This window comes from Carassius auratus, unplaced genomic scaffold (assembly GCF_003368295.1).
Source record: "Carassius auratus strain Wakin unplaced genomic scaffold, ASM336829v1 scaf_tig00215316, whole genome shotgun sequence".
Classification (NCBI taxonomy): domain Eukaryota; kingdom Metazoa; phylum Chordata; class Actinopteri; order Cypriniformes; family Cyprinidae; genus Carassius; species Carassius auratus.
In genome coordinates, this window is record NW_020528035.1 from 579,308 (window position 1) to 595,846 (window position 16,539).

Consider the following 16,539-nt stretch of genomic DNA (forward strand, 5'->3'; position numbering starts at 1 on the left):
GCTTCTAGTTGTTCTGGCTTTACAAAAATGTTATGTTGCAAACTGGTATTTGTTCAAATGACTGCACTTTCTTACTCTTATAGTTATTTAACCACAGCAGCTAATGAATCTGAGAATCATACACAAGTGTTTGTTACAGTGTCACTTATAAAGATAGAAAGTAACATATATATTTTTAATATAATTTTTTATATAATATCTATATTTTATGTGAAAATCTCTTTACTGTAACTTGAACATTTGTCTGGTTTGAGTGCATAAGAGTCTGCTTTAGTTTCTTAAGATTTATATTACCTAAACATATTTTGAGAAATTGACATCATTCTCAAGGATCAACTATATGTAGGTATCTGAAGATGAATGTACTTCCATACTTAAGAGGAAGGTCTCTTTCTACTCTTGTGTGTGTGGTTGACTATAATCAGTCAGACCATTCATTCTCATCGAGTTCTGAGTCATCTTCTGAGTCGCTATACTCCACTGCAATGCGGCGAGAGAGTATAGTAGCCACATCGTTCCCCACCGGCTCTCTTTTAGCTTGCTGCTCTTGTTGCTCCTGTACTTTCTTTAGTTGAATACCTGAACACATACACAAAAACACACATGGGAGCACAAATAACACTAAATGCATGTTTTGTGCAGTTGTTTGACACTTTACAATCTTAACATATATAGCAACTGCTGAGTTTTGACTTAACCACAAAAACGTTAAAATTATTTGAATTAATTAAATTACTATATATCATTATATGACTATCAACATAGACACCTACTGTACATTTACATGTAAGCTATATAAATATTAAAATATTAATTGAAATATTCCATTTCAAATTATGTACAGTATCATATGTGAAAAATAAGTTTGCTTAATTGTATTGAATGTGAGTTTGTAGTCTACTTCAAATATTAAAAGTATTTTTTTTTAAATATGTGCTTGAATTAAATGTCAACTTAAATGTACCTAAATTAATTCCATTTTCATGACTGTTTCCTAAAATCATACATATACGTGTAAAAATGCACTTTGTAAAGTCAAATCAAACTCAAATCAAACACACTTAAGTATATTCTTTTAAATACATTATTTCTATAATAACTACTCTTTTTTTTAAGTATGCTGAAGTGTTGAAGTGCTGAGTGCACTGTACTGTGGTCATGCTAAAGTATGCCACCATAGACAAAACTCTCCTGTTGATGTATACAAAATATGCACAAACACACTCCACTTACCCATGCGTATTGCTGAGAGCAGGTCACTGCGAGCGTCTGTGACAGGCTGCAGAGTTAGTCTCTGTCCCTCTCTAAGTGCTACAGGATGAGGAGGTACAGGAGGTGCTGGAGGAGGAGGTGGACCTTCAAGAGGTGGCACAGGTGGAAGAGGATACTGTAAGGCTGACGTGATCGGTCCAGGATGAGGAGTAGCTGGAGCTGAGGCAAATGCCGTCTGTGCAGATGGAATGATGGGACCCACTGGAGGGGGCGGCGGGCCTGAGGTGGCATAATACTCCATCATACTATAAGAGAGGAAGCGAGAGCTTTACCTGGACCAGCATAGATAGTCACCAACATACTGTATATTTTGTTTTGGATATCAGGCTTTTTACTATTGGCATGAAGTCTGGTCCACTTTGTAGCCTATTCTGGCCAAGAACTGCCTAATTAAGGGGTGGGTTCCCCTGAAATCGTTTATAAACCAGAATTAACCAAGACAATTTGCAGAAATATTGACTTCATAATAAGAACGTGTGTTAAAAAGTATCAAGTACCTATTATTTGACAGCCATGACTCCAAATTATCTTTCTCAAAAGTGCTCACTGTATCCTTCTGTATCATATACTTTTTAAACAAAACGTAATTTTCCAGACCCGCTTAAAATCCTGCTCCATATTCTTTTTAACATCTGTAATGGACAAGGTGGCTCTTATTAATTATGAAAATGGGCAAGTACTGTTGTTGGCAATACTTGGGTATTTTGTTCAAAGCCTATTTCACATTAGACACGCAAACAGTGCATCTTTTTTCTATCCCCATGATAACAGGTTAGGGGTACAAGGGGTACTTATTATGGAGAAAAATATACTTTAAAAGAAGAATATACTTATTTTCAGATTTACAAAAGCTTATGTTACAGTTTTTTTCAACTGCTTACACACAAAATTATTACTTGTCACACAATTTCTAAAACCTGACACTCAAACACCAGAACCACACACTAAATCTGCAAAACCATACACAAATTTTTGGCCTTTTAATCAGTTTTCAATTTCGTTAAACACTTTTTGCAAAACACAAAACACAATTTTCTATGCAACACACAAAAATCTGACAGGAAGTTTCTTGATTTCCTTTCATAAACACAATCAATCAAAGTGCCACACTAATGCCACACTAATTCACTAATTCATCAGTGCCTCACACTAACTCCTCACATGTGCAAACACTTGTTGCTTTACTTAACAACAACCAATCATAACTTTAGTAGTGGCCTATAAATAGGCCAGAGGTCAAGTAATTTGGACAATGAATGCAACAATGCAGACAGAGTAAGAGGAGTTGGAGGGAGAGCCAGAGGACGAGTTCGACTAAGAGAAGTTGGAAGGGGAGCAAGGGGAGGAAGAGGACGAGTCAGAAATTGAGGAGGACAAGGAACAAGAAGAGTGGTCTCGAAGGAGATTAGGGCTACAGTAGTCGATCATGTGATAAACCATGGTTTAACAATGAGAGAGGCTGGACTTAGAGTCCAGCCTAATTTGAGTAGATTTACTGTGGCGGGTATAATTCGAACCTTTAGAAATGAGAACCGGTATGTAACAATCTAATGTAATGTACACATGTTCTAATGTACACATAATATATTTTTTATATTAAATGCAGATTGCTGAACTATAGATTTCTATTTTGAGCCACTTAAGTACATCTGTTATATGGTTAAAGTATACTGTCTAATGTATTGATTATCATTTATGCTAGACTATACTTTACATCTCTATTGAAACTTGTATGTCATTTATTTAAATGCAATTAATTACTGCAATTTAGTAAACTTAAAATAAATTGACTTTAAAAGAAATATCAAATAACCCACTCCAATTTAATGTGCTATGATTATAAAGTAAATGTACTGTAGTGTATAAGTCAACATTTAGTCATAACATGTTTAATCACACACACACACACACGTGTGTGTGTGTGTGTCTGTGTCTGTGTCTGTGTGTGATTAAACATGTTATGATTAAATGTTGAGTAATATTACCCATAGTCTGCTGGAGGAAGCGTGATGGCTCCATTGACTCCAGTGTCAGGGGGTGGGTACTGTGGAGGAGTTGGATGTGTTCGAGCGAGTACACCCACTCTGTAACCTACATCAGTACCCACAGGCCCTCCGATGCTGTGATACTCATGCTCTACCCCTCCATTTGCACTAGATGATGCTGTCTCCACAGTCATGAAGGGATGCGGCTGTGCATGAGCATGGCTGGCCCGTGCTTGAGCGTGACATGCTTGGACTGGGTAGTTGTTTGCATGTGATCTGAAAAGATAAATTCATTACATTGCCATAATGCAAACACTGAAATAATGATTTTCAACAAACTGAACCATGATTTTTCATGTATTTAAAATAATTATAAAAAAACGAAATATGCACTACTGATCAAAAGTTTAGAATAACTATGAAAATTTTGTTATTTATTTTTGCTCATGATGGCTATATTTATTTAAACAATATTGTAATTATATATATAATGTATAATATATCATATTTAACCATTATTTTGAGGAATCCTGTGAAAGCAAATATCTACTACACAGTTAAATGAATAAAAGGTAGACTCTATAAACAGAATTTGTGACTCTTGCTGTAGAATATTTCTACTTGTTCTGCTTGATGAGGTAAATCAATCAATCATGCACTTGTGCTCTTTGTTTTATTTTATTTCAGCACAGTTGGCATGAATCATCAATCAATGCAATCATCTTTTTGAAGCCAAACAGCTTTTGTAATGAGAAAAACTTTAGGGCGGAAATAGATTTTTCATTAATTGTAGGATGTAAGTGACGAGTTACTGGAGGTTAATAAATCATTTTAATAGACAGTGCAATATTCCGTAAAAATAAGAATTGTCACTTTTTATTTCATTGCAACTTTAAACAACTATGCAATGTGGTCCAGTGTGCTACAAATCATCATTCTCTTAAAAGCTATAACCACCAATAAGTAAATATTATAATAAATTAAAACTGATTTTATGAATATTCATAAGATATCATATAATAAGGCTTTTTATAATGCATTATGCATTCATTATAATGCCTTAAGAATACCATTATAATGTATTATAAATATGGGCTTCATAGAAAGTGTTATCAACAACTTGCCTTGTGTCCTTGTGTATGTCATGCCAGTTTTAGATTTTGCATTGTATGCCAGTGCATGTTATATTTGCATTGCATAAGCCCTTTCACTTTCATTTTGTGCATTACTGTAGCCATTATTATTTTTACAAGTTGATTTGAGAGGTGACAAACCTGCCGTCTGGAGACAGAGAGCCCTCAGACGATACTCCTCTGTGAAGTGAATGATAATGACGATGGTCCGGTCGCAGCTCCTTATCAAAAGCCATCATGTTCCATTCTTGTCTGCGGTTATGAGCCTTACGAACCTTTTTCACCTCACGGGGCAATGTACCATCAACAGACTGCTTCTGCTCCTGTATGAAAAGGAGAGAAAGTGAGGACATACTGAAGATGGTCTAAGTGATTTGTATGTTAGCTTGAAAAAAAAAAAAAATCTTTTTCTGAAAGTTACTTCTGAACAATATATTTTTTAAACTGGCTGAAAAGAAACTGTGAATAGGTAAAATAGGCAAAAGTCCGTAAAGCAATAGTTTACCCAAAGATAAAAATTCTCAGGCCATCCAAGATGAAGACAGAGTTTATTGGAACAGATTGGGAGAAAAATAAAAACTGCATGTTCGTAAGAAACAAATCCACCATTAAGATCACTGAATCTGGCTAAAATATCAGTCATATTACATAATATTGCTCTCTCTAGAGAAAAATGTGTCTAATGTAAATCATGATATCTACAGATCAAGCACTGTTTACAAGAGAAATCAGTCCAAGACAGTTCATGTTTGTTGATTTTGATATGAGAGGGCAACAAGTAATAAACTTCACTGGAGGAAGTGTTATTATGGATTATATACTTGTATTTTGGACAGAAGCGATGGTTTAAATTTAAAATGCCTTGATGGATTTGTCTCTTACAAACACACTGATGGACTAGAGATGTGTGGATTACTTGAGGATTATAGTGATGTTTTAATCAGCTGTTTGGAGTCTCATTTTGTAGGCACCCATTCACTGCAGAGCATCCACTGGTGAGCAAGTAATGTAATGCCCCCCCCCCAAATCTGTTCTAATGAAGAAACAATCTCATCTATATCTTGGATGGCTTGGGGAGGAGTACATTTTCATTTTCACATGAACTATTCCTTTAAGTCCTTTAATGTAAGACTAATGTAAGACTTTAGCAAGAATGTTACCAGATTTATAGATGAAAAACATTTAAAAGAGTAATTATTGTACCCTATGTTTTCTCTTCTCTTTTCTCTTGTCCTCTGTGTCTTGAAGCATTTTTTCCTTCCACAAATCAAAGAAATATGAGGGGTCTGTGTAGAACTTAATTCCATCAATATGGTCATCCCTGGAAAAATCAGAAACAAATTCATAAACCTATAATTCATATTGAAGAAGAAGAAGAAGAAAGCATACACATACACACAAACACACACCTGTAAGCAGAGAGTATGTTCAGAGGTGGTGGTTTGTCACTGGTGTTGTACATCTCTGTGATCGGGTTTGGAATGCTGCTCTTTGTCACCACCTGCTGGTCTTGAACAGTAGAGCTTTTAAAGGCTTTACGCATATTAATATCCTGGAGTGAAACTGTGACAAAAATAAAACAGAGAGATTATTACACAGAGTACACCAACTATGAAAATAATTCTGCACCTGCTCTATATTATCTTTGAGATTAATATATTTTAACAATTTGTGTTATTGAAGTTCCATTGATCATGATTTCTCGTCAACAAAACAAGCCTTGGATCGAGGCTTCATCAGGCACACCCATTTATTCTCAACACAAACTCTGATGCCTCGGTTTGAATGTCGCACCACTAGTTACACAAGACAGCACCTGCTAAGAAAGGTAATGTTATTCACCTTGCAAAGTTTCTCAAATCATTCTATGATCTTATTTATTACCTTGAATCACTTGAATTTCTGATATTCCTGCTAATAATGACATGGTTGTACGTACATTATCTCGTCTACTTCTCTTATTGTGTCGTCTACTTCTCTTATTGTGACAGAACACCAGATCTACCATAGACATCATATCATTTGACCCAGCTAATTTACTTCTCTCCATTCCACAAGATGGCTGTCCAATTGGAGATAACGTTGAAGAATTTCTTGATTTTTCCATGGAAAGAGTGAACCTTGAAAACAATCTTCTGGGGCGGATTAGATGATAATCTTTATCAACAGATGCCGGCGTCCAATTACCATCTGTCCTTCATGAGCACTATATCGATTATGCACTGTGGCTAAGTGGTTCATCCTTCACCCCATCCAAACACCCCTTATTCAGCCGGCACTCTAGATGCCCGTCTCTCTCATTCTCCACTTCACTTTGGTCTGGGCCCATTGTTCCCAAAATAGATACTTCTCAGTCTACTCACCTTGTAATACTTATCTGACATCATCCTGCCTTCTGTCTCTAAGTGCCATTTGAAGGTTTCTTCTAAAATGAATATTTTTATCAGGCTCCTGTATGGAATTACATTTGGTTCACTAATAATGAACGAAACTTTATAAAACTGAACGTAACTCTTTCATAAACTATCAAAAATATGCCATTACAAAAGAAGAAAAACACAATGAAAATGAAAAAAATTAACTCAGTCGCACAAATTTAACAGGCTCTTCAAATATGCTTCAGTCTTTGTTAATGTTTTTCAAAGATTAGTTTTCGCTAATCGTGGATTCTGAATTCATTGCCACAGATTTTGCTTATGCTTTGCAGTTTTTCGTTTGGTGTTTTGACACAAACCTGTCGTGGGGGCGGGCTTAACAGTGATCTACACTGATTGGATAGTGCGCTTTTGATGGACAGGTGCTCTCTGACCGGGAAGCGCAGACGGCACTCAGTGGCACGCATTTTGCAAAGCTCACGCGGTGATTTTTATTACTAAATATGTAAATAATATTTGACCTTTGATCGTCTCAGTCTATAAAGATGAGCTCTTGTCCTTCAAGGCAGCTTGAAGTAAGCTTGTGTTACTGAATGACAATAATAACCCGCAACAAACTGTTGCACACTATAACATGAAAAACTTGTATTGATGTTATTGGTTACTTCAGTAACACAAGCTTACTTCAAGCTGCCTTGAAGGACAAGCGGAGGAGGAAGATGACGCCGCACCGTGTCTCCTGAAAGCTCATCTTTACAGACTGAGACGATCGAAAGTCAAATATTATTTACATATTTAGTAATACAAGGCACGATGAATTGCATACAAATCACGGCGAGAATTTTTTTTTCTCTCTTTTTATTAATGCAGATAACAAAAACATACAAAAGTATAAACATACATTACACAATATCAACCATAAAAAAAAAAAAAAAAAAAACCCCAATAAAGAATAAAATAGAACTAAAGAAAAAAGTGCCAAAATCTCAAAGGCAGAGCAAATTCTAACAGTCCTTATAGCATTCTTATTAGTAGATACTGAAATTACATTCAAATAGTTTTCCATTTCTTTTAGGAAAACAGAGAAGACAAGTTTACAGTTAGGGAATTTGCATTTGTGAATGTGAAATTTGTTTGAGAAAATTTTTCAATTAATAACAAAACTGTTATTCTCGTTTGTGGGGTCAGAGTCATAATACCCAAATATAATGTTTTTCATATGTACTGAGAAGCCTGGCAAAATCTTGACAAATCTTGACAGTTGACAAACACACCAATATAATCCCAAAGTTTCTGAGTAGTGACATGACCAAAATAAGTGTACAGTTTCTTCAGAACTCAAACAAAAAGAGCATGTAAGATCAATGTCAGATTTAAATCTTTGCATAAACTTTTTTACAGGGTAGAACCTGTATGAGCTTAAAATAAATGTCTTTGAAAAATAATTTTTGTGGTATAGACCAGATTTAATCACTGAGCTTTCCAATATGCGTGCCACTGAGTGACGCATGCACTTCCCGGTCAGAGAGCACCTGTCCATCAAAAGCTCACTATCAAATCAGAGTAGATCACTGTTAAGCTCGCCCCCACGAGTGGTTTGTGTCAAAACACCAAACGAAAAACTGTGAACCGTAAGCGAAATCTGTGGCAATGAATTCAGAATCCACGATTAGCGAAAACGAATCTTTGCAAAACATTAACAAAGTATGAAGCATATTTCAAGAGCCTGTTAAATTTCTGCGATTAAGTTCAGTATTAACGTTCAGTTTTATAAAGTTTCGTTCATTATTATTGAACCAAATGTAATTCCATACTCCTGTGTGTAGGTTTAGTAATTTCACATTAATAATTTCCTTTTAAATGCCATTTACTGTATTAGTCACACTTTTTTTCATAGTTTGGCTGGTCCTGCGACTTATAGTCAGGTGCGACTTATTTATCAAAATTAATTTAACATGAACCAAGAGAAATGAACCAAGAGAAAACATTACCGTCTACAGCCGCGAGAGGGCGCTCTATGCTGCTCAGTGCTCCTTTAGTCTACACTGAAAATATAGAGCGCCCTCTCGCGGCTGTAGATGGTAATGTTTTCTCTTGGTTCTTTGTTCTAAGTAAATGGGACTTATAGTCCAGTGCGACTTATATGTGTTTTTGACATATTTTTGGACTGATGCGACTTATACTTAGGTGCGATTTGTAGTCCGAAAAATATGGTAAGTGAAATAGCTGAACACAAACATTAGAGCTTGACAAAAATACAAATTTTAGAAGAGCATTTCAGAGGCATTTAGAGGCTCTTGCATCTGAACTCTAACAACATACTGAATGAGGCAGGTTGTTGCTTACCACACAATTTTTAAACATCAATGATTTATATGCGGAGTCCAAGGGTAATGGTACAAATCTCATTAAAACTTAAAGAAATAACATACATGGAAAAAAAGTTCATATGATCAAAGACAGCTTATTTTAGGAATTCTGGGAATGTCAGATGAAAAGACCTCATCATGAAAAAAAATATATATACCTAAGAAAGGGCCAGATTTTGACCCAAATTCCTTATACATGTTAGGCTTAGCCTGTAAATATCCTATTAAACATGCATCCCATATCTGGTAAAGTGCATGTGATATTTGACTTTTGAACTTTAACTGACCTTCCTCCACACTAGAGTCCAACTGAGTGACCTTGACTGCAAGACGATCTATACGGTCCTGTAGAGAATTGGCACGAAGGTAGAATGTATTGGCTTCATTAAAGAGCTCACCAAACACATCTTCTGCATGTTTACCTGTAGAAGATAAGAAAGAAAGACTGACGGTCAGAGCTGACCTTTTATACAGTAATTTACTGGATGCTTTATCCAAAACATCTTACAGCACACTCATTAGGAAATTCCTCTCAAACAAACTGCTCTGCACTCTAGAATATTGGTTATTTCTCAGCTTTTATTTACAATCTTTAACTGTTATGTTTACAAACAGTTAATTAATTTGCATGCTCTAATCTACTGGAGAACAGCAAAACACACATACACACATGGGTGATATAAATTGCAAATCAATAAATGCAAGCCTTATTCCATACATTCACATAAACACAGCATCTTTGACCCATAGAACCCTGCAGAACATCCATATACTCCTTATCTACATCTGTTGATTGCGCTGTGCTTCATGGGATTAAGCTTAGAGTGTTTGCTTGGGAGCCAGTGAACAAAAAAAAAAGCATTGCTATCCCATCTCATTTATTCAATTGATTTTATAGTGTATTTGTGTAAAACAGAAGTGCATGCATGTAGGTTCAAATAAATGATGAATTAAACTGAAATGTTACACTGTTCTTCTTTTTTATTAATTGAAATTATTATTATGGAAAAAATATACATATATATATATACACACACACACACACACACACACACATATATTCCTACTAATACTAATATAATAAAGTAGGTCTTACTGAGGCTGCTAAGTTGGCGTATGATGGCAGAGAGAGTGTTGTTGGTCACACACTCCAGCTCATTGCTGATGGTCTCAGGTAAAGCTCCTCTACACAGGTGCCTGGGCTCGATGTTTCTCTTCACCAGTGGCATGACTTCACCTCAACACATCTATACAAACGAACCAGCAACTGTTAGGACAAACAAACAGGATTACAATTAAACCAAATGTACTGACACCATCCATTGCCCATCTTTCTCCATGTCACATTAGACTAACAGACTAATAGACTAAATATGTACACTACAAATTGGAAGTCCTATTAAAAATGTATTATTTAAATTATATTAAGTTGTCTTATTTTAAGAAACTATTAATATAAGCCAATGGTCATTACATAAAAGCATGGGTTCAGCTGATAAGTAGACAGCCATGAGGACTATGAAGTAGGACCATGAAGAAGAAGAGGAAAAACTTATAATTATAGAATGACATCTACACTGAACAAAATTATAAACCCAACAATTTTGTTTTTGCCCCCTTTTTTTATGAGCTGAACTCAAATATCTAAGACTTTTTCCATGCACACAAAAGGCCTATTTTTCTCAAATATTGTTCACAAATATGTCTAAATCTGTGTTAGTGAGCACTTCTCCTTTGCCGAGATAATCCATCAACCTCACAGGTGTGACATATCAAGATGCTGATTAGACAGCATGATTATTGCACAGATGTGCCTTAGGCTGGCCACAATTAAAAGGCCACTCTAAAATGTGCAGTTTCATCAAGCAACACAATGCAACAGATGTCGCAAGTTTTGAGGCAGCATGCAATTGGCATGCTGACTGCTGGAATGTCAACCAGAGCTGTTGACCATGAATTTAATGTTTATTTCTCTACCATAAGCCATCTCCAAAGGCGTTTCAGAGAATTTGGCAGTACATCCAACCGGGCTCACTATCGCAGACCACGTGTAACCACACCAGCCCCGGAGCTCCACATCCACTTTCCCTCCAAGATTGTCTGAGACCAGCCACCCAGACAGCTGCTTCAACAATCAGTTTGCATGACCAAAGAATTTCTGCACAAACTGTCAGAAACCGTCTCAGGGAAGCTAATCTGCATGCCCGTCATCCTCATCTGGGTCTTGACCTGAATGCAGTTCGTCGTCATAACTAACTTAATGGGGAAATGCTCACATTGGATGGCAGCTGGCACTTTGGAGAGGTGTTTTCTTCATGGATGAATCACGGTTTTCACTGTACAGGGCAGATGGCAGAGAGGGTGTATGGCGTTGTGTGGGTGAGCCGTTTGCTGACGTCAACGTTGTGGATCGAGTGGCCCATGGTGGCGGTGGGGTTATGGTATAGACCACAAACACAGGAGCATTTTATTGATGGCATTTTGAATGCACAGCGATACCGTGACAAGATCCTGACGCCCATTGTTGTGCCATTCATCCATGACAATCACCTCGTGTTGCAGCATGATAATGCATGATAATGCACGGCCCCATGTTTCAAGGATCTGTACTCAATTCCTGGAAGCTGAAAACATCCCAGTTCTTGGGGGCATGGCCAGCATTCTCACCGGACATGTCACCCATTGAGCATGTTTGGGATGCTCTGGATCGGTGTATATGACAGTGTGGTCCAGTTCCTGCCAATATCCAGCAACTTCACACAACTCTATGCGAAGAAGATGTGTTGCACTGTGTGAGGCAAATGGTGCAAATGGTGACCCCCATAACAGTAAAATTGCACAATTTAGAGTGGCCTTTTATTGAGACCAGCTTAAGTCACACCTTTGCAGTAATCATGCTGTCTAATCACCTGTGAGGTGGCTGGAATATTTAGGCATAGAAGTGCTCACTAACACAGATTTAGACAGATTTGTGAACAATATTTGAGAGAGTGATATAGGCTTTTGGGGACATCTTTTTGGGGAAAATCTTAGATCTTTGAGTTCAGCTGATAAAAAAATGGGGGCAAAAACAAAAGTGTTGCGTTTATTATTTTGTTCAGTGTATCAGTGTATATGGAATTATTATTATTGTTATATTTCACCAGCAAACAATAACATCCCAGATTCTTTGTTTACTATTGTTTTATTAAAACCTAACGAATAACCTTTGTCAAATGTTTTACTTAATAAGTGTGCTGTCTTCGAATTTATGCAGGTGGCTAAAGTATCCAATATTTTGGTGGTCATTGTATGTAGTTTTCTTATCAAAATACTCGTTTGCTAGGTTTATGTGTGGTCATGAATAACATTTGTGTTTTGTTTATTTTAATTAACTAGTATCTAACTTGATAATGTTATCAATTTAAATGGCTAAATGGTCAATGGTATATATTGATTTCAACATTTATTTACTTATTTATTTACATAACCTGTTACCCCTTATTTATTTCAGAAATTATATACTTAATAATACACATAAAATTTACTGAAGTGCATTATTTTGGACAATTAATGTTATGCTAATTGCAATGAAATGTATAAATTTATAAATCAGCATGATAGATTTATATTATATGCAATTTAGTTAGTCCGATTAGATCTTTTTTGACCCTATTAAGGAGGACTTTGAAGTGATGTGAAGTTGAGGTGAAGTGCAAGATGGAGGATCACAGGGCTGAAGCCTAAACTAAAATATGCTTTAATGTAATTTATATCAATTCTGTCATGTGTTTAAATATATTAGTAAGTAGACATCTGTAATGTTAAAATATATTCATTTTAAATGTAAAGCTCACTACAGCTACAAAAGTATTCTTGTTAGTCAAAGCATCAAAATATGTGTACTTCTTTAAAAATCAACAACAAAAGATTGAGAAGAATGATTTAAAATGTACTTTAAAGTAAACTTTTAATTTGAAATTATTACGAAGTGCACTTTAAAAGTCTACTTAAGTGTGTTTAAAAAGTTATGAACAGTTATTTGTGCACTTGAAATGGACAGTTCAACCAACTAACCCCATTGAGCATGAGTAAATTATGACATATTTGAGAGAATTGTCCCTTTAACAGTTTTTTATTCCACTTGTTATTTTATTTAATTAGTATAACATTGTTTGCAAGTACAAAAAAAAAAAATATATTCTATAAACACCTTTGAACATAACAGCGTAAATTCAAAAATTCCTTGTTCGTTTCATTGTGTGGCTTACAATCCAGAAGCGAGTAAGGTAACTGTATGTCACCAGAAGATTATACAGGGGGAGGTTGGTGTTCCCAGCCTCTCAGGATTAAGTTATTAGACAGACACACACACACACACACACACACTGCTCTCTGGATTACATCGCTTTCACTCACATTAACTTCCAGGACACATTTAAGAGCATCCGTAAGTTATTCTTTAATGCATGGAACCAAGAATGTGTGTAGAAATAATTTTCTGTTAAAACTATTAAATCCACCACATCTCTTGTAGCCAGGGGTCACCGTCCTGTAGAACATAACTGTACTGAGGCATGTTTATTTCAATCGTGGTTCAAGGTTTCCATTATTGGATATGTTTTATATATAATGCAGGTTTGAAATCACATTCTATCTCACTATAGCTAAATTTAGGTTTCAGGTTTCAGGAGAAGCTAAGAGCAAACATAATTGGTCAGCATCTCTCTGTCAGCTACCAATCAGGCAGACAGGGTTGTGGAAATGTCCATTAACTCAAATGGAAATCAATGGCTCACTACTCAACAGTGCTCCATTTCGCTAGTAAAAGCACAGAACATACATTATCACATTGCACTACATGACACTAATTATCTGTTAATGACTAAACAAATGAGAAAATATTATTGCTAAATTATTGAAGACCATACTATATTGTACATTTCTTATTTTTTGAAAAAGTTCCATGGAAATAGCAGGTTTTTTTTTTTTATTAAATAATTGGAGTATACCATGCCTACATCAACATCAAACATATGAAAACAATTAAGTACATAGTTTATATCATTACCAAAACATCACCACCAAGGTACCATAATACCACCACAACACTTTTTGGGAATTGGAGTTGAAAGAAACGCTGATTAATAACAAAGTTGAGCTTTTTAACTGTGAATGTGCAGTAATTAATATAAAGTCTACCATTAATGACGCGATGCTACACTGAATAAAGAGGACTAACTGACACTAGACTGCACTTGAGTTTATTCTGGGGGACTGTTAATCGACCAGCCTACGCTCTAAATAAAATATATAGACAAACGTACACAAACGTAAGATAAAATATATTATACTAATGAAGCATTTTGCAAATTTTTAGCATGTATTTTAAAACATTTCGCTTACCAAACGTGGCTTGAATGCAGATATAATGATAGATGAAACGGTCCGTCTGTTTTGCTGACATCAGAGCACAGTATTAGGGCTGGATTATTATGTTGATGGGCAGTTCTGTGCACCAATCGCATTTCAGCATCTGGAAGTTCTTTTGGGATTAAAACAATAAGAACCAATAAGATTTGTCCATAATTGCAATCTAGCAAGAAGACATGGTGGGTGATAAGGAGCAGTAACGGATTGTAACGGGACAGTTTCAGGTGGGATATAACCAGTCGAAGGTCCAATATACATATTCTTTCGTTATAAAGTATCTACCAACGCACTCTAAAATATGTTTTCTTGGAAAATATTATCCTGCTTTGTTATAAACGTTACCATGATTATTGTAGTTATAGAAAGTAGTTTATAGGTCCTTAATTCACTCACTGTTGTTTTATATTTTATTTTTATTTTGCCCTGCAGTAATAGCTGTGATGTTTGCACACACTGGATCTCGGACTCCTCCTCTTCATAATCACACAGAAGTCAGGATCAATATTTCAATGTCATTCAAATGTAGGGCAGAAATACATGTTAACATGTTAACAACCACAGATTGTTGCCATAAACAACCTTTCATAAATATGTAAATATTCCTATAAAAAGATTTTCACTTGCATAGTTATAAAACAGGGAATATTGTAAAGCTATTGGTTGTGAGGGTATTATCCATTGGTTTCTTGTATGATTCACTTCAAGTCTCCCCTACAGCGGTGAGATTTGACAAACTGGAATACTGGACTTGGCCATTCAAAAACTCTTTATTTCAGAGAGCGAACACTTTGTCCTTTATGAACTCTCACAACCACATTTGTGCAGTTTCTTCCAGAGCTGCCTGTAGATCCTTTGATGGCACTGTGTGGTTTTTGGAGACTTCATCGCCATATGAGAATGGTTCTTGGAGAAACTGTGGATTTTAAATTTCTTTCCAGCATCTTCAGACTTACCGGACTACTTCTAATATTTATGACCAACCAGCAGTGTATTCATGTTTATAAAAGGTGTGATCTTTCCTTTTAATGATTTTCTCTAATGTGTACAATTTATTTCTATTTTAGGCAGCTGATACAGTGAAAAATTTAGGGATATACTTAACACATGGAGTCTTCATAGGTGGGACTGGCATCAGATACATTTATTTTAGCAGGACACTTTTTTCAAGCAAAATGCAAATTATATAAAACAGTAAAACATTGATACACTTTTTGGTTCCTACATTTTGTGAAAAAACAAACAAACAAAAAAAACAATGTAATGAACTACACCTGTGGTATTTCAAGGACAACTGCATGAACTTAGGAGAACTGACTTCTTGAGTTCATCTATGAGTGGTAACACTTCACTCATAAAAAATAATAATGCTACTGAACGAATAATGAATCACCAATTACTGATTACCAATGACAACAAGAGCAATAGTATTTGAACATATAATCTTAAAGTAGACAATTTTTCTAATGAGTATTTGCCACTGGCATTTAAAAAAAAAAACTGATTATATATATATATATATATATATATATATATATATATATATATATATATATATATATATATATAATAAAATATATAACATATAAATTATAAACATATTTTTAAAACAAGAAAAAAAAAGTCTGATTTCAACAATGAAACACTTTTATTATAATATGGTTACGTGCAATATAAACTTTGTTGTTTTCCTGTTGAGTTCAAGTAGTTTATATTTATCCAAAGATCATCCAAGAATCTTTGTATACATTGTTGTGAAAATCCAGTTATTTATTTACCAGTCTGTTCAACATACAATTAGGCTGTATAGATATTAAATGGATCATTAAATAGATATTTACACGCACTTCCACTAACCAACAAAGCCATTCTACAGCATAAGTTGAAATATGTTATATAATGTCTATTTCATTGTCCAGTAAACAACCCGTTCCCATTCCACAGGAAATCATGTTCAATTGAATATCTCAATCAGCTGTTCTGATATTTTTATATA

The 16,539-nt window shown here is 35.3% G+C and overlaps 1 protein-coding gene across 2 annotated transcripts; it reads right to left on the minus strand.

The window, feature by feature from the left end:
- Positions 1-249: 249 nt before the first annotated feature.
- Positions 250-14,593, minus strand: wasf3a (WASP family member 3a). Of its 2 annotated transcripts, none has more exons than XM_026259970.1 (9): positions 14,520-14,593; positions 10,231-10,401; positions 9,422-9,556; positions 5,800-5,953; positions 5,594-5,711; positions 4,532-4,713; positions 3,258-3,533; positions 1,234-1,517; positions 250-579 (listed from the first exon to the last, which is right to left on the minus strand). In XM_026259970.1, exons 2-9 carry the CDS (start codon positions 10,361-10,363, stop codon positions 422-424), a joined length of 1,440 nt encoding a protein of 479 aa, XP_026115755.1. In that variant the 5' UTR covers positions 10,364-10,401; positions 14,520-14,593; the 3' UTR covers positions 250-421. The 2 variants fall into 2 exon arrangements, with proteins under 2 accessions (XP_026115755.1, XP_026115756.1); XM_026259971.1 differs by having other exon boundaries at positions 10,231-10,381; positions 14,520-14,588.
- Positions 14,594-16,539: the final 1,946 nt, after the last annotated feature.

What these genes read in the sequence shown, in the direction of transcription:
- wasf3a (XM_026259970.1), bottom strand. Translation starts at nt 10,363, where the DNA reads ATGCCACTGGTGAAGAGAAACATCGAGCCCAGGCACCTGTGTAGAGGA. An exon ending in ACGCCAACTTAGCAGCCTCA is followed by an intron (nt 9,557 to 10,230) that starts GTAAGACCTACT and finishes TATCTTCTACAG; the next exon opens with GTAAACATGCAGAAGATGTG. An exon ending in CTTCCTCCAGCAGACTATGG is followed by an intron (nt 1,518 to 3,257) that starts GTAATATTACTC and finishes CCTCTCTTATAG; the next exon opens with TATGATGGAGTATTATGCCA.